The sequence below is a fragment of the Coregonus clupeaformis genome, chromosome 23 (assembly GCF_020615455.1).
Source record: "Coregonus clupeaformis isolate EN_2021a chromosome 23, ASM2061545v1, whole genome shotgun sequence".
Lineage (NCBI taxonomy): Eukaryota > Metazoa > Chordata > Actinopteri > Salmoniformes > Salmonidae > Coregonus > Coregonus clupeaformis.
In genome coordinates this window covers 27,436,193-27,458,393 of record NC_059214.1, presented here as the reverse complement: position 1 = coordinate 27,458,393, position 22,201 = coordinate 27,436,193, and the positions used below count along the sequence as shown (strand labels likewise).

Genomic DNA, 22,201 nt, shown 5'->3' with positions numbered 1-22,201 from the left:
ACATGTAAAACTAGATAGAAAGTATGTAGAAATTATAGTGGACCTATATATTTTCAAATAACTGCCCTTTTTCTGGCCAGCAAATTGCTTTTGAGAACAAAAAAAAAGCGGTCCCCCCAAAAAGATTACGTGACCCTCTGCAGAATTTTGAAGCCCGATGTGGCCCTCGAGCCAAAATTATTGCCCACCTCTGGTGTAAATCCTTTAACGATTCTTATTATTAGCATTAATGTGGGTATGATTTATGATAAAATGGTTATCTTTCCAGATAGAAGCTTATTTTATTCAAATCAGCTTGGTAAATGTACTATAACTCTTCTAAAAGATTACAAGGTAGGCAACAAAGGTGAGACTAAAAATAACTATTAAGAACCTGTGCATCCTCTTTCCTGTGTCTTATCTCGAGGAAAAGAACACAGCACTAATATTGACAGACATTCTGCTACAGTCCTGGCACTCGTAAACCAGTCGAACGCTGCTGTCTGCCTTGAGTTCAAACCAGATAAGCTCATAGCATAAGACAAAGAGCTGTCAACACTGGCAAGACAGATCGATGGAAGTGTCACTATCCCATATCTCCTCCTGAGATCTTCTCAAACGATGGTTAACTCCCCCCTCCCTCCATCTCCTACAAAACTATACCTCACTTCTCTCCTCTCTCTCCCTCTCACGCTGTGATCACTCATTCTATTCAAGTCAAACAGAATGAAATGTATGATTTATGGCGCCCGCTTGTCCACAAATCTATCTTCCACCTGCTACACTTGATGACATCACATCCTAAAAGTGACCTGTGGATAATTCAAAATCCTCATTCAATTTTTATTAGATATGATTTCAGATTTAATACACTTGCGGCTTTTTTCAATGCTGAATTGAATGTCATTGAGAAAACAGAAAGGTGTCATAAAGTATTTTTTTCACAAACATATTTTCTGAATTTAAAAGTAATCCAAAAAGTAATCTAGTTTTTCAAAAGTATCTGTAATCTGCTGGTAACGTAACTGATTAAAGTTAGTTTTTTTGTAATCAGATTACATGTAACTGATTACATGTAAGGGAGTGGGTTGTTCTGATTACATGTAAGGGAGTGGGTTGATCTGATTACATGTAAGGGAGTGGGTTGATCTGATTACATGTAAGGGAGTGGGTTGTTCTGATTACATGTAAGGGAGTGGGTTGATCTGATTACATGTAAGGGAGTGGGTTGATCTGATTACATGTAAGGGAGTGGGTTGTTCTGATTACATGTAAGGGAGTGGGTTGTTCTGATTACATGTAAGGGAGTGGGTTGTTCTGATTACATGTAAGGGAGTGGGTTGTTCTGATTACATGTAAGGGAGTGGGTTGTTCTGATTACATGTAATCAGTTACTCTCCAACCCTGGGTGTGGAAGAGTGGAGGAAGGAGAGGAAGGAGTGGAAGAGGGGAGGACATGAGGGAGGGCAGTCGTACTGCGTGAGATTATTCACTTAATGTATATTGATGAACCCTGTCAGAGAAAATCTCATTGCTCTGAGACCAAGTCAGCCCAGCATGCGAAAGAGTCAGTCAGTTAGATATATGGTATGCTCGTGTCTCGAACCTGGCATATTGCGACAGAAATGATAACACTGCCACTTCCAGATACCCGCTCCAATCTAATGTATCAGAGGGTGGTAGAATCAGAGAGGCAATGGCAGTATCATTGGCACAGTGGCAAAGTTGGCAGTTGGTACAGGGACACGACATGTCATGGCTGTGTGTGTGTGTGTGTGTGTGTGTGTGTGTGTGTGTGTGTGTGTGTGTGTGTGTGTGTGTGTGTGCGTAGCCAATCAATGAGACATGAAGATATTACTAAGAGAGAGGGACCTTTGCATCAGTATTCTCTGTATTTGCATACATTTGAGCATTGCCTACTTTAATTCAAGAGTTATCATAGTATTGCTCTGCTCTGACCTTCGTTAAATTAGTGACCATTATAATGGTGTCTTGTCTTTTATCCTCCTCCCCTGCCATGGCCTCTTTTCAGATATTCTGACTCACACACAGATCGCCTTCAGGTACGTTTCCTTACTTGAACTACACTAGAGCACAGCTCTGACAACAGGAAGGTGTTTCAATCTCACAACCCACTCCCTTTGATTCTAATAAATGAGCTCCGAACTGAACAAAGTTTACCCTCCAGAGCATATGGTGAAAAAAATATGCCCATCGAACATGAAACGATTGTTTTCCCTCTTTAAAAAAATGATCTAGTGTGTGCTGTCAGGGGAGCCCTGCTGTTTCTAAATCAAGCTTTAGGAGGTGGTGAAAATCAAAGGCTCTATTTGATCGCTGCCTGCGATGCCCTTGAACTCACTCAGCTCCTTTCAGATTCTCTCCTTTTCTATCCTCACCTGTTCTCCTCCTCTCTTCTCCTATCAGCTTCCATCCTCTCCCCTTCGCTCTGCTCCTCTTCTCCTCCTTTCCTTTCCTCTCTCATCTCCTATCCTAACCGCTCCTCTTTCCTTTCCTGTCCTCTCCCCTCTTCTCTTCTATCCTGTCTTCTCCACTCCCCTTTCATCTCCTCTTATTCCCACTGTCCTCTCCTCAACAGATCAGCAGTGCCTCTTACCATTGGTCGTATCACCATCGTAGCCCCAGAAGCATCCACACTCTTAATATTTCAAGAGAGATGTAAATGGCATATTTATGTGTGTGTGTGAGACAAGTATACGGCAGCAGCATGGATAAAAAATAACACAAACCCCATGTCTCAGAACTCAAACTGTGCTGCTCACTGTGTAGCCATAGACCTATGTGCAACAGCAGCACATACAATGCAATGATTGACACCTGCTGGTGATTTAGGGAACTGTTAATGGATGGATCATAGGCTGTTAGATACACAGCTCAATAAGGCTTTACTGTTCAGTGGAAATATTAAGGAGTCATATACGGCTGAGGGAAAGGGTCAGAGGTTACCTCAGGTTATCTATTCTGATTTCCAAAGGTCAGACCAATTTTAAGCCCTCTGAAAAATGTAATAAATCCACTTTATGGTTTAAACGCACAGAAGATGCTTGCTCAGGAACTGTACAACTCACAGAACAGTACGGTTGCCATGGTATGAGGGAGGTATTCCACTCGCATGGCATAAGGATCTATCTTCCCTCTAAGAGTACATTTTGACATCACTAATGCATTTTCATAAAAGGCACAAAGTTGATCATAAAATCATCACTTACTGGCATTACAACTGTTAGTTACTCTTAAATACTACAACTATAAACGTAGGTTGACAGGAATTAGTACAGGAGTTAGGATTGGTAAGCATGTCTTCAATTGTTTGTCCCGAATAGGCTAGATGTTTAATAATGTAATCCCAGGAACTGTGAGAGCAGAGCAGCCTTCTCAGGGATAGTGCTTTACATAGTATGGGTGTAAATCCTTTACGTATTGGCACTATCACCTCAATAGCAACACTGTCTGGGTCTCAGTTGGATGCTGAGATCTTATAATATAAGATCTCACAACAGCACTCCGCAGAGTATTTCCTCTGTTGATGTAATCTGTTGATGTAATATTATTACATCAACAGAGGAAATACTCTGCGGAGTGCTGTTGTGTTGGCATCCTTACTGCCTGCAATGTAACGCTCCTCCACTAGAACCGCCTCTCTTGTTTGATGGCGTATGCCTCATCATGTGACCCTGTATTTCTCACATGACAGAGTACAAGAGCATATGCTCTCTCCAGCCATACAGGCCTAGTCACTGTAAAAACGTCCACACCAATGCCATATATATTATGTCATGCTTATGGATGACCCTAGGTCAAGGACATGTATACTGTCAAGTCAGCTTTATGCAGGTCTCTAGTCTAGTACGCACACACACATACACACACACACACTCACTCACACACACACGTATTCTGTTGTTCCATACTCAGCTGCCCTCTGAAGCATAGAGGTGACAGGGAGAATGAAGACTAACGGGGCATGAAGAGGTTGTTGTCAGTTAAGTGGAGTAAAGGCACATAGCCTTAGCCTGGTCCCAGATCTGTTTGGCACCACAAACAGATTTGGGACCAGACTAACAAAGCCTGGGGCAAGCGTAATATAAAAGTTTATACTTTCTTCAAACACCTTTAATTTTCTACAACGAAGGAATCAATCATGAGTCTCATTTCCTAAGTATCCCTCCTAAAACAAGAGCCAATCTTTCCAATTTATGTTTAGTCTGTATTTTAATATTGCAATAAACTGAACTAATGGTCTCATTTTACAGAACCAATCAGACTCCGAGAAAATGTGCAGTTAGAATACAATTCGTTTTTTACCTTCCCTTTGGGACTGAAATTAACAAACCTAACATCATAAATTAAGTTGGTGAAAGTGCTATACACCTCATTAAGGGAATACAATTTCCTTCCTCAATTGAAATACCCTTAATGTATCATCTGAATGGAACTCAACGTGGAGCCTAATTAGAAATATGTGGCAGATTAAGGTAGGATAATAAAAGTACCTTTATACCTAAGGTAATCCAGATAACTTTGCCTGGGACTCCTTTAAACGCACAGGTGCTTTTTTAGAAAGTGGAGGAAATATTGACTACATATATTCTGCTGGTGGAAATAAGGATGACAGAAATGAATGAATGTGAATGAAAGGGGCGGCAGGTAGCTTAGTGGGTAAGAGCGTTGTGCCAGTAACCGAAAGGTAGCTGGTTCTAATCCCCGAGCCGACTAGGTGAAAAATCTGTCGATGTGCCCTTAAGCAAGGCACTTAACCCTAATTGCTCCTGTAAGTCGCTCTGGATAAGAGCGTCTGCTAAATGACTAAAATGTAAAATGTAAATGTAAATAAGAACAGAAAATAAGCATCCACACAATTCAACTATTAAAATAGAATACTAATCTCTTGGAGGAAATGGTGCGTCTCAATCCCATTCCAGGTCTCTACTATTATGAGGCCTTCAAAACGAGCAGGAACTATTTCAATGCGACAGTTCAATACTGCAACACATCAATACGACTGGAAAACTAGCGATTCATGAATTCCTTCATTCATCAAATCTATGTTCAACTGGATGGGTAATTTCTTTCCTCCCTAAATCCGCAATTTAAAAGCAGAAACCAGGCACCCTGAAACCAGCAAATTACCATAGCTATTCAAATTATTGGTAAATGTAATAAATATACAATTCTGTGTAGCCTACTTTTGATCTGAGTTTTCTAGAGAAATGATCTTGTATGGAAACTCATGCCAGAGTACAATGCATTCGGAAAGTATTCAGACCCCTTGACTTTTCCCACATTTTGTTACGTTACAGCCTTATTCTAAAAGGGATTTTTTTTTAAAATCCTTAATCTACACACAATACCCCATAATGACAAAGCGAAAACAGGTTTTAGAATTTTTTGCAAATGTATTTCAAATAGAAAACAGAAATACCTTATATACATAGGTATTCAGACCCTTTGCTATGAGACTCAAAATTGAGCTAAGGTGTATCTTGTTTCCATTGATCATCCTTGAGATGTTTCTACAACTTGATTGGAGTCCACCTGTGGTAAATTCAATTGATTGGACATGATTTGGAAAGGCACACACCTGTCTATATAAGGTCCCACAGTTGACAGTGCATGTCAGAGCAAAAAGCAAGCCATGAGGTCGAAGGAATTGTCCGTAGAGCTCCGAGACAGGATTGTGTCGAGACACAGATCTGGGGAAGGGTACTAAAAAATTTCTGCAGCATTGAAGATCCCCAAGAACACAGTGGCCTCCATTGTTCTTAAATGGAAGAAGTTTGGAACCACCAAGACTCAGCCAAACTGAGCAATCGGGGGAGAAGGGCCTTGGTCAGGGATGACCAGATGGTCACTCTGACAGAGCTCCAGAGTTCCTCTGTGGAGATGGGAGAACCTTCCAGAAGAACAACAATCTCTGCAGCACCACCAATCAGGCCTTTATGGTAGAGTGGCCAGACGGAAGCCACTCCTCAGTAAAAGACACATGACAGCCTGCTAGGAGTTTGCCAAAAGGCACCTAAAGGACTCTCAGACCATGACAAACTAGATTCTCTGGTCTGATGAAACCAAGATTGAACTCTTTGGCCTGAATGCCAAGGAGGAAACCTCGCATCAAACCTACAGTGAAGCATGGTGGTGGCAGCATCATGCTGTGGGGATGTTTTTCAGCGGCAGGGACTGGGAGACTAGCCAGGATTGAGGGAAAGATGAACGGCGCAAAGTACAAAAGAGATCCTTGATGAAAACCTGCTCCAGTGCACTCAGGACCTCAGAGTGGGGTTAAGGTTCACCTACCAACAGGACAACGGCCCTAAGCACACAGCCAAGACAACGCAGGAGTGTCTTTGGGACAAGTCTCTGAATATCCTTGAGTGACCCAGCCAGAGCCCGGACTTGAACCCGATCGAACATCTCTGGAGAGACCTGAAAATAGCTGTGCAACAACACTCCCCATTCAACCTGACAGAGTTTGAAAGGATCTGCAGAGAAGAATGGGAGAAACTCCCCAAATACAGGTGTGCCAAGCTTGTAGCGTCATACCCAAGAAGACTCGAGGCTGTAATCGCTGCCTAAGGTGCTTCAACAAAGTACTGAGTACTTATGTAAATGTGATATTTCAGTGTTTTATTTTGAATACATTTGCACAAAAGAAAATTAAAAACTGTTTTTGCTTCATCATTAGGGGGTATTGTGTGTAGATTGATGAGGGGGGAAACATTTTTTAATCAATTTTAGAATAAGGCTGTAACGTAACAAAATGTGGAAAAAGTAAAGAGGTCTGAAAACTTTCCGAATGCACTGTAGACCAGGTCTGAGCAGAATCATACAGCGTGGAGCATAAAGTCAGGTTCAACATTATTGGCACCTTTGATAAAGATGAGCAAAAAAGACTGTATAAATAATTCTAATAGTGAGCTATATTGTATGCTCAAAGAAATTGGATAATTATATTATTTTATACTAATATAATTGCTCAGAGAAAGAGATTTTGTTTAACAAGCAATATAATTATATAAATTGTCGAAATTATTGTTACCCGAATCATTCTAACTAAATTAAATCTGCATTAACATTCTACTCTTTTATTTTTTTTAAGCAAAATATATATATACAGTTGAAGTCGGAAGTTTACATACACTTAGGTTGGAGTCATTAAAACTTGTTTTTCAACCACTCCACAAATTTCTTGTTAACAAACTATAGTTTTGGCAAGTCGGTTAGGACATCTACTTTGTGCATGACAGAAGTAATTTTTCAAACAATTGTTTACAGACAGATTATTTCACTTATAATTCACTGTATCACAATTCCAGTGGGTCAGAAGTTTACATACACTAAGTTGACTGTGCCTTTAAACAGCTTGGAAAATTCCAGAAAATGATGTCATGGCTTTAGAAGCTTCTGATAGGCTAATTGACATCATTTGTGTCAATTGGAGGTGTACCTGTGGATGCATTTCAAGGCCTACAGTGCCTCTTTGCTTGACATCATGGAAAAATCAAAAGAAATCAGCCAAGACCTCAGAAAAACAATTGTAGACCTCCACAAGTCTGGTTCATCCTTGGGAGCAATTTCCAAACACCTGAAGGTACCACGTTCATCTGTACAAACAATAGTACGTAAGTATAAACACCATGGGACCACGCAGCCGTCATACCGCTCAGCAAGGAGACGCGTTCTCTCTCTTAGAGATTAACGTACTTTAGTGCGAAAAGTGCAACTCAATCCCAGAACAACAGCAAAGGACCTTGTGAAGATGCTGGAGGAAACAGGTACAAAAGTATCTATATCCACAGTAAAACAAGTCCTATATCGACATAATCTGAAAGGCATCTCAGCAAGGAAGAAGCCACTGCTCCAAAACCGCCATTAAAAAGCCAGACTACGGATTGCAACTGCACATGGGGACAAATATCGTACTTTTTGGAGAAATGTCCTCTGGTCTGATGAAACAAAAATAGAACTGTTTGGCCATAATGACCATCGTTATATTTGGAGGAAAAGGGGGAGGATTGCAAGCCGAAGAACACCATCCCAACCGTGAAGCACGGGGGTGGCAGCATCATGCTGTAGGGGTGCTTTGCTGCAGGACGGACTGGTGCACTTCACAACATAGATGGCATCATGAGGAAGGAAAATTATGTGGATATATTGAAGCAACATCTCAAGACATCAGTCAGGAAGTTAAAGCTTGGTCGCAAATGGGTCTTCCAAATGGACAATGACCCCAAGCATACTTCCAAAGTTGTGGCAAAATGGCTTAAGGACAACAAAGTCAAGGTATTGGAGTGGCCATCACAAAGCCCTGACCTCAATCATATAGAAAATGTGTGGGCAAAACTGAAAAGGTGTGTGCGAGCAAGGAGGCCTACAAACCTGACTCAGTTACACCAGCTCTGTCAGGAGGAATGGGCCAAAATTCACCCAACTTATTGTGGGAAGCTTGTGGAAGGCTACCTGAAACGTTTGACCCAAGTTAAACAATTTAAAGGCAAAGCTACCAAATACTAATTGAGTGTATGTAAACTTCTGACCCACTGGGAATGTGATGAAAGAAATAAAAGCTGAAATAAATAATTCTCTCTACTATTATTCTGACATTTCACATTCTTAAAATAAAGTGGTGATCCTTACTGACCTAAGACAGGGAACTTTTACTAGGTTTAAATGTCAGGAATTGTGAAAAACTGAGTTTAAATGTATTTGGTTAAGGTGTATGTAAACTTCCGACTTCAACTGTATATCACTTACCACTGTTAGGGCAACAATTAAGAAGTTTAAACCACTGGAACAGTATTGGACACAGGTGTACTAAGCTCAGTGAGGAGGATGGTTCGAGAGGCAAAGAAAAATACAAGGCCCAAAGTTGGAGAATTATAGAACTTGGTCGCGTCTTTGGGTCACCAAGTCTCCAAATCTACAATTAGACACCACCTCCATGCCAACAGGCTCTTTCGAAGGGTTGCCAGAAAAGAAGCCTTCATTGAGAGCAACCAACAAATGTAAACGCCTGGAATTTGCTAAAACGGCATTAGCTCTTGGATTGGAACCGGTGCTATGGTCAGATGACACGAAAATAGAGCTCTTTGGCCACGCAGACCAGTGGTGGGTTTGGCATCGAAAGAAGGATGCATATGCAGAAAGGAACCTCATACCTACTGAATGGTTGTGTCTATTTCATGTTATGGGGCTGTTTTGCTTCCACTGGTCCTGGTGCCCTTGTTAAGGTCAACAGGATTATACATTTTATCAAGTACTAGGACATTTTAGCCAAAAACCTGGTTGCCTCTGCCAGGAAACTGAAACTTGGCCGCAAGTGGATCTTCCAACAAGACAAAAATCCCAAGCACACAACAAAATCCACAAAGAAATGGTTCATTGACAACAAAAATCAACATTTTGCAATGGCCAACTTTGTCTGCGGACTTGAACCTCATTGTAAATCTGTGGTTTGAATTGAAGAGGGCAGTCCTTAAGTGCAGACCGAAGGATATCAAGGATCTGTAAAGATTATGTATGGAGGAATGGTCTAAGATCCCTCCCAATGTGTTCTCCAATCTCATAAAACATTTTTGAAAACAGGGGTGCCAATAATTTTGACACCTACAGTACCAGTCAAAAGTTTAGACATGTACTCATTCAAGGGTTTTTCTTTATTTCTTACTATTTTCTACATTGTAGAATAATAGTGAAGACATCAAAACTATGAAATAACACATATGGAATCATGTAGTAAGCAAAAGTGTTAAACAAATCAGAATTTTAGATTTTAAATTCTTCAAAGTAGCCACCCTTCGCCTTGATGACAGCTTTGCACACTCTTGGCATTCTCTCAACCAGCTTCATGAGGAATGCTTTTCCAACAGTCTTGAAGGAGTTCCCACATATGCTGAGCACTTGTTGGCTGCTTTTCCTTCACTCTGCGGTCCAACTCATCCCAAACCATTTCAATTGGGTTGAGGTCGGGTGATTGTGGAGGCCAGGTCATCTGATGCAGCACTCCATCAATCTCCTTCTTGATAAAATAGCCCTTACACAGCCTGGAGGTTTGTTTTGGGTCATTGTCCTGTTGAAAAACAAATTATAGTCCCAATAAGCGCAAACCAGATTGGATGGCGTATGGCTGCAGAATGCTGTGGTAGCCATGCTGGTTAAGTGTGCCTTGAATTCTAAATAGATTTGGACTCATCAGACCAAAGGACAGATTTCCACCGGTCTATGTCCATTGCTCGTGTTTCTTGGCCCAAGCTCTTCTTATTATTGGTGTCCTTTAGTAGTGGTTTCTTTGCAGCAATTCGACCATGAAGGCCTGATTCACGCAGTCTCCTCTGAACAGTTGATGTTGAGATGTGTCTGTTACTTGAACTCTGTGAAGCATTTATTTGGGCTGCAATCTGAGGTGCAGTTAACTCTACTGAACTTATCCTCCGCAGTAGATGTAACTCTGGGTCTTCCGTTCCTGTGGCAGTCCTCATGAGAGCCAGCGCTTGATGGTTTTTGCGACAGCACTTTCAAAGTTCTTGAAATGTTCCGGATTGACTGACCTTCATGTCTTAAAGTAATGATGGACTGTCATTTCTCTTTGCTTATTTGAGCTGTTCTTTCCATAATATGCATTTGGTCTTTTACCAAATAGGGCTATCTTCTATATACCACCCCTACCTTGTCACAACACAACTGATTGGCTCAAACTCATTAAGGAAAGAAATTACACAAATTAACAAGGCACACCTGTTAATTGAAATGCATTCCAGGTGACTACCTCATGAAGCTGGTTGAGAGAATGCCAAGAGTGTGCAAAGCTGTCATCAAGGCAAAGGGTGGCTATTTGAAGAATCTCAAATATAAAATATATTTTGATTTGTTTAACACTTTTTTGGTTACTACATAATTCCATATGTGTTATTTCATAGTTTTGATGTCTTCACTATTATTCTACAATGTAAAAAATATTTCTACAAAATAAATAAAACTTGAATGAGTAGGTGTGTTCAGAGTTTTGACTGGTAGTGTATAGGTCCATTATAATTTCTACATACAACAAACCTCCCGTGGGCCAGATTGAATGGGCTCGGGCCGTAATTTGCCCACCCCTGACTATACAGTATGGACCAGGTGTCTCCAACAGGTAGATAACAAGCTACCAGTAGCTCGCAGGCCACCTATGAGTAGCTCGCCAAACAATTCTGAACGTACATGCAATTTTCATGTCTTCCACCTCACAAGTATCAAACACCGCAACCTCCCAGCGACTATCTAATCAACACAACATTGACATTATCTCACCCCTGGTAAACCAGTATTGGCTTAAAAAGCCAAACCTAAGACAATATCTGCCAATTAATTTCCAGCAATATTGCCGCTGTCTGTCTGTGTGGTGCACGTGTTTGTCTATCACTCCGTGTGAAGCCAGTTGATGTGATAACCGTGGTGGGTTGACAGAAATACTTTCAACAAAACCTTCTCAATTAAATGTTAATTACAAAGTAGGCTTACCTGGTAGATGTATATTATGAGGAAGTGTACAGTATCATTTGTATCTAATATTTGTTATTTGCTAACTTTGCCATGAAGTGAGCAGCAGCAGTACAGAACCATCACTAAACAGGCACATTAGACGGCACATTCCTCACTCACTAGATGCGTACAAAAAAACTACAAAATCTGTTTGTTCTCTTCCAGACCTCCCCCAAAAATGGTCTTCTGATGCGATTTAAGCATTGACATGGACTCTGAACATCCAATTTCGTTGTTTCTCTATAAACAATTGTAATTTTGAGAGTGAAAAACAAAAATAATCTAAAACAAGGAAAAATCTAACTGAGGATACATCATTTGGGAAAATATCTAACAGAATTTGGAGACAAAAATCACTGATTTCTTAGGACCCTCCTTAAGAGTTGCTTATTAACCATTATTTTACCAGGTATATTGACAGAAAACATAGTGCACTACTTTCTCTTGTACACTAAGGACCAGGGGAATAGTTGCAGGCAAGAGGAGAAGAGAAGAATGTTCCTATTTGAAAGTTTTCAAAAGATGAGTAGCTCTCATGCTAGAAAAGGTTGGAGACCGCTGGTATGGACTATATATAAAGTATATAGCATGGCTCTGGGTGTGAGGGAGTGTGTGTTGTTACCATCGCCTTAGTTGTTGTTCTGGTACAGGGACACTTCGCAGCGCTGCCCCAATCACCATGAAGAAGGCTGACAGTAGAAGAGATGCGCGCAGACCTGCAGCACAGGAGGGGAGAGATGGAGAGAGAGGGGAGAGGTGGAAAAAGAGGGGAGAGATGGAGAGAGAGGAAATAGAAGAGGGGAGAGAGAGATAGGGAGAGGTGGAGTTGAGGTAGGTTAGGTTGGGGAGTAGAGAGAGAAACATTTGAGGTTATTTTGTATTCTGTATTATTCTTCCAAAGGTTACAGTACGACTATACTATATATACAAAAGTATGTGGACACCCCTTCAAATTAGTGGATTCAGCTATTTCAGCCACACCCATTACTGACAGGTGTATAAAATCGAGCAAACAGCCATACAATTTCCTTAGACAAACATTGGCAGGAGAATGGCCTTACTGAAGAGCTCAGTGACTTTCAACTTGGCACCGTCATAGGATGCCACCTTCCCAACAAGTCAGTTTGTCAGATTTCAGCCCTGCCAAAGCTGCCCCGGTCAACTGTAAGTGCTGTTATTTTGAAGTGGAAACTCCTAGTAGCAACAACGGCTCAGCCGCGAAGTGGTAGGCCACACAAGCTCACAGAACAGGAGCGCCGAGTGCTGAAGAGCGTAGCACGTAAAAATCATCTGTCCTCGGTTGCAACACTCAATACCGAGTTCCAAACTGCCTCTGGAAGCAACGTCAGCACAATAACTGTTATCGGGAGCTTCATTAAATGAATTTCCATGGCCGAGCAGCCGCACACAAGCCTATGATCACCATGCGCAATGCCAAGCGTCAGCTGGAGTGGTGTAAAGCTCGCCGCCATTGGACTCTGGAGCAGTGAAAACGTGTTCTTTGGAATGATGAATTACGCTTCAACATCTGTCAGTCCGACGGACGAATCTGGGTTTGGCGGATGCCAGGAGAACGCTACCTGCCCGAATGCATAGTGCCAACTGTAAAGTTTGGCGGAGGAGGAATAATCGTCTGGGGCTGTTTTTCATGGTTCGGGTTAGGCCCGTTAGTTCCAATGAAGGGAATTGTTAATGCTACAGCATTCAACGACATTCTAGATGATTCTGTGCTTACAACTTTGCGGCAACAGTTTGGGGAAGGCCCTTTTCTGTTTCAGCATGACAATGCCCCCGTGCACAAAGCGAGGTCCATACAGAAATGGTTTGTCAAGATCGGTGTGGAAGAACTTGACTGGCCTGCACAGAGTGCTGACCTCAATCCCATCAAACACTTTGGGATGAATTAGAAAGCCGACTGCGAGCCAGGCCTAATCGCCCAACATCAGTGCCCGACCTCACTAATGCTCTTGTGGCTGAATGGAAGCAAGTCCCCGCAGCAATGTTCCAACAAGCCTTCCCAAAAGAGTGGAGGCTGTTATAGCTGCAAAGGGGGACCAACTCCATGGTAATGGCCATGATTTTGGAATGAGAGATGTTCGACAAGCAGGTGTACACATACTTTTGGTCATGTAGTGTATTTTGTAGAATTTTTGAGACCTCATTCTAAACATTATCCCAAATATGAATCACTAGTGTCCAGTCAACTTCCCCCAAACCACAACATCCCAGTTCTCTTCCTCATATACAAACCCAGAGAAATGCAGCTTCCTGTCTGACTTAAGTCTACATTTTCAGTTCCACCACATGACCATAATTTAAGAGAACTTCTGTTCCCCTACAGTCATCATCTGTTTCCCAATTTCCTCTTGGTAGTGATGAGTGAGTCACTAGCTGAGAAAGTACACAATTGGTGACAAATTGACAGTAGAAATAGGCCTAATCCGATCATCAGATAAACTAAAATCTTATTTTGATCAGATATGACATTTTGAGAAATGTTGGGGAAACCTACATTCTGTATCTTCAAATGTTTCTGTGGGTTCCCTTTAGGAACTCTCTGTTCCTGTCTGTTAGATCTCCATGTACTAAAGATGGCACAACTAAATAATGGCAGATGCTGGTATGTGGTTCCTTTGTGGTTCCTACTTCTCAGATAGAGTTCAATGTGTCAAATCGGAGGGCCTGTTGTCTGGACCTCTGGCAGTCTCTATGGGGGTGCCACAGGGTTCAATTCTCGGGCCGACTCTATTCCCTGTGTATATCAATGATGTCGCTCTTGCTGCTGGTGACTCTCAGATCCACCTCTACGCAGACGACACCATTTTGTATACATCTGGCCCTTCATTGGACACTGTGTTAACAAACCTCCAAACGAGCTTCAATGCCATACAACACTCCTTCCGTAGACTCCAACTGCTCTTAAACGCTAGTAAAACTAAATGCATGCTCTTCAATCGAACGCTGCTTGCACCCGCCTGCCCGACTAGAATCACTACTCTCGGCGGGTCTGACTTAGAATATGTGGACAAATACCTAGGTGTCTGGTTAGACCGTAAACTCTCCTTCAAGACTCACATTAAGCATCTCCAATCCAAAGTTAAATCTAGAATCGGCTTCCTATTTCACAACAAAGCCTCCTTCATTCATGCTGCCAAACATGCCCTCGTAACACTGACTATCCTACCAATCCTTGACTTCGGCGATGTCATTTACAAAATAGCCTCCAACACTCTACTCAGCAAATTGGATGTAGTCTATCACAGTGCCATCCGTTTTGTCACCAAAAGCCCCATATACTACCCACCATTGTGACCTGTACGCTCTCATTGGCTGGCCCTCACTACATATTCGTCGCCAAACCCACTGGCACCAGGTCATCTATAAATCACTGCTAGGCAAATCCCCACCTTATCTTAGCTCATTGGTCACCATAGCAACACCTGGTATGTGGATCCTTTGTGTACAAAATACATCAAAAATCTAATCTATACCAGGCAGTCGTTGGAGCTGCATTTCATCGGGTTTGGCCTAAATACTACAGTAGCAAAAAATCGTAAACTTCTAACTTTGATATAAGAGTGTACTAGGTAGAAATAGGAGAAGTGTGACTTGTCATGTCAGATTATAACTCGATTAGGAAATAATCTCCTTCATTTGAGAGTCAGGCACACCATCTTTGGAATAACAGCAACATGTAACAACCCCTGCCTGCATGCACATCCCTGAGGGGTCTCTAAAAATTTTAGTGCTTTAAAATGTTGAAATCAGATGGACCGCTGCACACAACTCTAACACAAACTCATACGGAGTGATCTCCGTTTATGTACTTCTCCAATTCTAGAAACCCCTGACTCAGAGGGGAAACTTTACAAACACTTTCCTCTTTAGGGCCATATTTAACAGTCAGCTCTGGGAAACTACAGCCATGATTTCACTGACATTCTAAATGTTGTATTACACCGTTATGAAGTGTTTTGATTATGTAACACCCATAGCCACGTCACGTTTGTTTTAGAGAGACAGTCATGGGATGTTCCTAGATGACTAACTAACCACTTGACAAACTTATGACAGATGCCCTTTGCTTTAATATGCTTTATATGTTGTTTGCTTTTATGTTTCCAACTCTTTTTGTCACCTGATAGTGTGTTCTGGGTGTTAGCTAATTATTTTAAATCAGATGGCGTACTGCATTAGCACCGAACAGCCCCTGCGATATGCAACTTTTCAGGGAGGTCAGGAACCAATATACACAATCATTTAGGAAAGCAAAGGCTAGCTTTTTCGAACAGAAATGTGCATCCTGTAGCATTAACTCCAAAAAGTTTTGGGACACTGTAAAGTCCATGGAGAATAAGAGCACCTCCTCCCAGCTGCCCACTGCACTGAGGCTAGGAAATACTGTCACCACCGATAAATCAACAATAATCGAGAATTTCAATAAGCATTTTGCTACGGCTGGCCATGCTTTCCACCTGGCTACCCCTACCCTGGCCACCAGCTCTGCCCCCCCGCTACAACTTGCCTATGCCCCCCCGCTTCTCCTTCACCCAAATTCAGATAGCTGATGTTCTGAAAGAGCTGCAAAATCTGGACCTCTACAAATCAGCTGGGCTAGACAATCTGGACCCTTTCTTTCTAAAATTAGCAGCAGAAATTGTACCAACCCCTATTACTAGCCTGTTCAACCTCTCTTTCGTATCATCTGAGAACCCCAGAGATTGGAAAGCTGCCGCGGTCATCCCCTCTTCAGAGGGGGTGTAACTCTAGATCCAAACTGTTACAGACCTATATCCATCCTGCCCTGCCTTTCGAAAGTATTTGAAAGCCAAGTTAACAAACAGATCACCATCCATTTCGAATCCCACCGTACCTTATAATAATAATAATAATAATATGCCATTTAGCAGACGCTTTTATCCAAAGCGACTTACAGTCATGTGTGCATACATTTTTGTGTATGGGTGGTCCCGGGGATCGAACCCACTACCCTGGCGTTACAAGCGCCGTGCTCTACCAGCTGAGCTACAGAGGACCACAGAGGACCACCTTCTCCGCTATGCAATCTGGTTTCCTAAACGATATTATAACAGCGATCGATAAAAGACAGTACTGTGCAGCCGTCTTCATCGACCTGGCCAAGGCTTTCAACTCTGTCAATCACTGCATTCTTATTGGCAGACTAAATAGCCTTGGTTTCTCAAATGACTGCCTCGGCTGGTTCACCAACTACTTCTCAGATAGAGTTCAATGTGTCAAATCGGAGGGCCTGTTGTCTGGACCTATGGCAGTCTCTATGGGGGTGCCACAGGGTTCAATTCTCGGGCCGACTCTATTCTCTGTGTATATCAATGATGTCGCTCTTGCTGCTGGTGACTCTCAGATCCACCTCTACGCAGACGACACCATTTTGTATACATCTGGCCCTTCATTGGACACTGTGTTAACAAACCTCCAAATGAGCTTCAATGCCATACAACACTCCTTCCGTAGACTCCAACTGCTCTTAAACGCTAGTAAAACTAAATGCATGCTCTTCAATCGAACGTTGCTTGCACCCGCCTGCCCGACTAGAATCACTACTCTCGGCGGGTCTGACTTAGAATATGTGGACAACTACAAATACCTAGGTGTCTGGTTAGACCGTAAACTCTCCTTCAAGACTCACATTAAGCATCTCCAATCCAAAGTTAAATCTAGAATCGGCTTCCTATTTCGCAACAAAGCCTCCTTCATTCATGCTGCCAAATATGCCCTCCTAAAACTGACTATCCTACCAATCCTTGACTTCGGCGATGTCATTTACAAAATAGCCTCCAACACTCTACTCAGCAAATTGGATGTAGTCTATCACAGTGCCATCCGTTTTGTCACCAAAAGCCCCATATACTACCCACCATTGTGACCTGTACGCTCTCATTGGCTGGCCCTCACTACATATTCGTCGCCAAACCCACTGGCACCAGGTCATCTATAAATCACTGCTAGGCAAATCCCCACCTTATCTTAGCTCATTGGTCACCATAGCAACACCCACCCGTAGTATGCACTCCAGCAGGTATATCTCACTGGTCATCCCCAAAGCCAACACCTCCTTTGGCCGCCATTCCTTCCAGTTCTCTGCTGCTAATGACTGGAACGAACTGCAAGAATCTCTGAAGCTGGAGACTCTTATCTCCCTCACTAACTTTAAGCATCAGTTGTCAGAGCAGCTTACAGATCACTGCACCTGTACACAGCCCATCTGTAATTAGCCCACCCAACTACCTCATCCCCATATTGCTATTTACAGTGGGGAAAAAAAGTATTTAGTCAGCCACCAATTGTGCATGTTCTCCCACTTAAAAAGATGAGAGAGGCCTGTAATTTTCATCATAGGTACACGTCAACTATGACAGACAAATTGAGAAATAAAAATCCAGAAAATCACATTGTAGGATTTTTAATGAATTTATTTGCAAATTATGGTGGAAAATAAGTATTTGGTCAATAACAAAAGTTTCTCAATACTTTGTTATATACCCTTTGTTGGCAATGACACAGGTCAAACATTTTCTGTAAGTCTTCACAAGGTTTTCACACACTGTTGCTGGTATTTTGGCCCATTCCTCCATGCAGATCTCCTCTAGAGCAGTGATGTTTTTGGGCTATCGCTGGGCAACACGGACTTTCAACTCCCTCCAAAGATTTTCTATGAGGTTGAGATCTGGAGACTGGCTAGGCCACTCCAGGACCTTGAAATGCTTCTTACGAAGCCACTCCTTCGTTGCCCGGGCGGTGTGTTTGGGATCATTGTCATGCTGAAAGACCCAGCCACGTTTCATCTTCAATGCCCTTGCTGATGGAAGGAGGTTTTCACTCAAAATCTCACGATACATGGCCCCATTCATTCTTTCCTTTACACAGATCAGTCGTCCTGGTCCCTTTGCAGAAAAACAGCCCCAAAGCATGATGTTTCCACCCCCATGCTTCACAGTAGGTATGGTGTTCTTTGGATGCAACTCAGCATTCTTTGTCCTCCAAACACGACGAGTTGAGTTTTTACCAAAAAGTTCTATTTTGGTTTCATCTGACCATATGACATTCTCCCAATCCTCTTCTGGATCATCCAAATGCACTCTAGCAAACTTCAGACGGTCCTGGACATGTACTGGCTTAAGCAGGGGGACACGTCTGGCACTGCAGGATTTGAGTCCCTGGCGGCGTAGTGTGTTACTGATGGTAGGCTTTGTTACTTTGGTCCCAGCTCTCTGCAGGTCATTCACTAGGTCCCCCCGTGTGGTTCTGGGATTTTTGCTCACTGTTCTTGTGATCATTTTGACCCCACGGGGTGAGATCTTGCGTGGAGCCCCAGATCGAGGGAGATTATCAGTGGTCTTGTATGTCTTCCATTTCCTAATAATTGCTCCCACAGTTGATTTCTTCAAACCAAGCTGCTTACCTATTGCAGATTCAGTCTTCCCAGCCTGGTGCAGGTCTTCAATTTTGTTTCTGGTGTCCTTTGACAGCTCTTTGGTCTTGTCCATAGTGGTGTTTGGAGTGTGACTGTTTGAGGTTGTGGACAGGTGTCTTTTATACTGATAACAAGTTCAAACAGGTGCCATTAATACAGGTAACGAGTGGAGGACAGAAGAGCCTCTTAAAGAAGAAGTTACAGGTCTGTGAGAGCCAGAAATCTTGCTTGTTTGTAGGTGACCAAATACTTATTTTCCACCATAATTTGCAAATAAATTCATTAAAAATCCTACAATGTGATTTTCTGGATTTTTTTTCCTCATTTTGTCTGTCATAGTTGACGTGTACCTATGATGAAAATTACAGGCCTCTCTCATCTTTTTAAGTGGGAGAACTTGCACAATTGGTGGCTGACTAAATACTTTTTTCCCCCACTGTATATTGCTCATTTGCACCCCAGTATCTCTATTTGCACATCGTCTTCTGCACATCTATCACTCCAGTGTTAATACTAAATTGTAATTATTTTGCACTATGGCCTATTTATTGCCTTACTTACTACATTTGCACACACTGTATATACATTCATTTTCTATTGTGTTTTTGACTGTACGTTTTGTTTATCCCATGTGTAACTCTGTGTTGTTTTTGTTTTTATCGCAGTGCTTTGCTTTATCTTGGCCAGGTCGCAGTTGTAAATGAGAACTTGTTCTCAACTGGCTTACCTGGTTAAATAAAGGTGAAATAAATAAATAAAAGGTGACTGGCAGTTAAACTTGGTATGGCAGCACTCGTCAAGACACTTATGCGTGGCTCCTTCTAAGTGTTACTTTAACTGCCAGTAAATGACACTTTTGACTGGACTGTGTTGTTTGAGAGCTTGGTGAAACAGATTTCACAGACTAAGACATAAGTGGTCCCTAGCCAAAATTCCACAGAGGCAGTAAGTCAGTCACCATTTATTACAGGTACATGTTATTCTATGGTGGCTGGATTGTAATGATTACTCAAAAGACTTGGTGAAGAGAACATACTGAAAAGACAGAAACATTATGTTCTTTCTGTGTGTCAGAGAAACTGTGAGGCCAACCTATATGATGACAGATGTAAACATAGGGAATAATTGTGATGGTTTACTTGTTGTTCAGACCCTTTGTGGGCCAAGCATCATTGTCTTACGTGTAGGTGTGACACGTGTCTCTATGATGACTTTCTCATGGTTTAATCATTTACAGTAGTCTGGGGTCCTGATATTCTACTGAGTAGGAAATGGTGATAAAGCGAGGGTATTTTAACTATTCTTATCTAGTTATTGGCCCAACAACAACATTGAAACTAGGTCAGTCTGAGGGAAACTTGGTATGTCTGAGGGAAAACATTTAAATGTTTGTTTGTTTCCCTTTCTTGTGGTTGATTTGGTTGGGGGGGGGAGGGGGGCTTAGCTGATCAACTTTGATCTTTGATTTCTCATCAATATCTTCTCTTGAAAATGTTATTGGGATTTATGTGTCAACAATCCACAACTTCCTGCACTTTGCAATAAAACAATTCTGGGGAAATATAATTTTGGAATGGAGACATACAATTGTAAAAATATACATGAAGGAAAGTACATTGTGTTCCAGTACAGTATTGTCAACTGCCATTTGGAACAAAACAACTCACCCTTTTTGTCCATTAGCCACATAAATAGCAGCCAAGGGGCGAACCCCACTGGCCCCCATAGAACCAGAACGGCGATATCAGATTTGGCGAAATCGTACGCGTGCATGGCAGAGTTCTGAATTGGGCCCCAAGTGTTCCATACTATCCCTTGCATGAACGCCAACAAGGAAAACAGAGTCAGAACCAGCCATCTTCTCCCGTAGACTTGGCTGTAAACTGGCTGAATGCTCGTCTCGCGGTTAGGATGAACAAGTAGAGGTTCCCTTTCGCCCTCGGTGCTCGATGCAGCACCCATCGCATTTGATACAATGTAGCGTTCGTTCAGAAGTGATTTAGTCCGCGCGAGATGTCCAATCTTCGATTACACAATGTCAACAAATGTACCGGTATCTAACTTCAATATCAGTTGCCCAGAGACACAATAACAATCGATGTCATTGCTTCAATTCAAACTTCACTGCGCATGCCTGGACAGTCACGGATATGGTCACAATTTTGAAACCGAAACCTGGGGTGTATGCATTACTATTATTTGGATTACGTTAAAAAACGTTTCGTCTGTTACTTCACCAACGTAAAACTTTTTGCAACGACAAAAAAATGTAGGTCCCTCCCCGTTTGGTTTCTTTTGCTATTTTTGCTTCTGTTCGGTTCCTAAAGTAAACGGTAAACGATTTCCGTTGCAAAACGTTTTGCAACAGATGAAACGTTTTCCAGCAGAATCCGACTAATGAATACATTTACGTCATTTAGCAGACGCTCTTATCCAGAGCGACTTACAATTAGTGAGTGCATACATTTTCATACTGGCCCCCCGAACCCACAACCCTGGCGTTGTCAGCGCCATGCTCTACCAACTGAGCTACAGGGGACTACAACCCCGTTCTCATCCATGTTGGTCCCTTCCTCAATAGATGTTAACTCAATAGATGTTAACTGGATTTTCATCCCTTGTTGAGTCGGAATGGCCCCCTTAGTTCAACATTACCTTATCCATGAAAAAAAAGAAAAGCATAGAGATAGATAAAGGACTCATGTTTTTATGAGTGCCATTATGGCGCACGTGACAGCATGGCCAGCGCCATTGAAGCAATCTCCATCTTGAAGTAGTCCATTTTCTTCTTCATGATTGGCTGATCGGCCTGTTGGACAGGGCCACAAGGAGGGATCAGCCAATGAAGTTGGAAGTCCCACTCAGTTGACGACATTAAAATGGTGGAAGCACTCAATGGCGCTGCCCTCGCTAAAATAGCCTTTTTGCCACTAGAGACCTCTATCATTCTCAATGGGAAAAAATAACCTCTGAGAAGCCAGCAAGAATAAGGAAGACCTAGCGAGAATAAGGCTGTGACCTACGCGATTTCCCTTCAAAATAAAAGTCCCGCAATAAAGATGTTTAAAAAAAATAATAACAATGGTTGAAATTCCTTCTTTTTTTTGGAGGACATGTTAGCAGACGTACTGTTTTTTAAAAGTATGAAAAAATGAAAACAGTTGATTATGGAAGCCCATTTCCGCCACGAAAAAATATAAGAATGTTGATACTACCTTGAAATTTCGAGAT

General features: G+C 42.1%; 1 protein-coding gene across 1 annotated transcript in view; it reads right to left on the bottom strand.

The window, feature by feature from the left end:
• LOC121537017 (solute carrier family 49 member 4) overlaps nucleotides 1-21,334 on the bottom strand; it is a 59,762-nt gene extending 38,428 nt beyond the window's left edge. Inside the window, exons 1-2 of the mRNA XM_041844749.2 lie at nucleotides 20,638-21,334; nucleotides 12,140-12,233 (exon numbers count right to left, since the gene is read on the bottom strand). Of these exons, the coding sequence (XP_041700683.1) occupies nucleotides 12,140-12,233; nucleotides 20,638-20,932 (389 nt within the window). The 5' untranslated portion in view covers nucleotides 20,933-21,334. The remainder of the gene's footprint in view (nucleotides 1-12,139; nucleotides 12,234-20,637) is intronic.
• Between the last annotated feature and the right edge of the window lie 867 nt (nucleotides 21,335-22,201).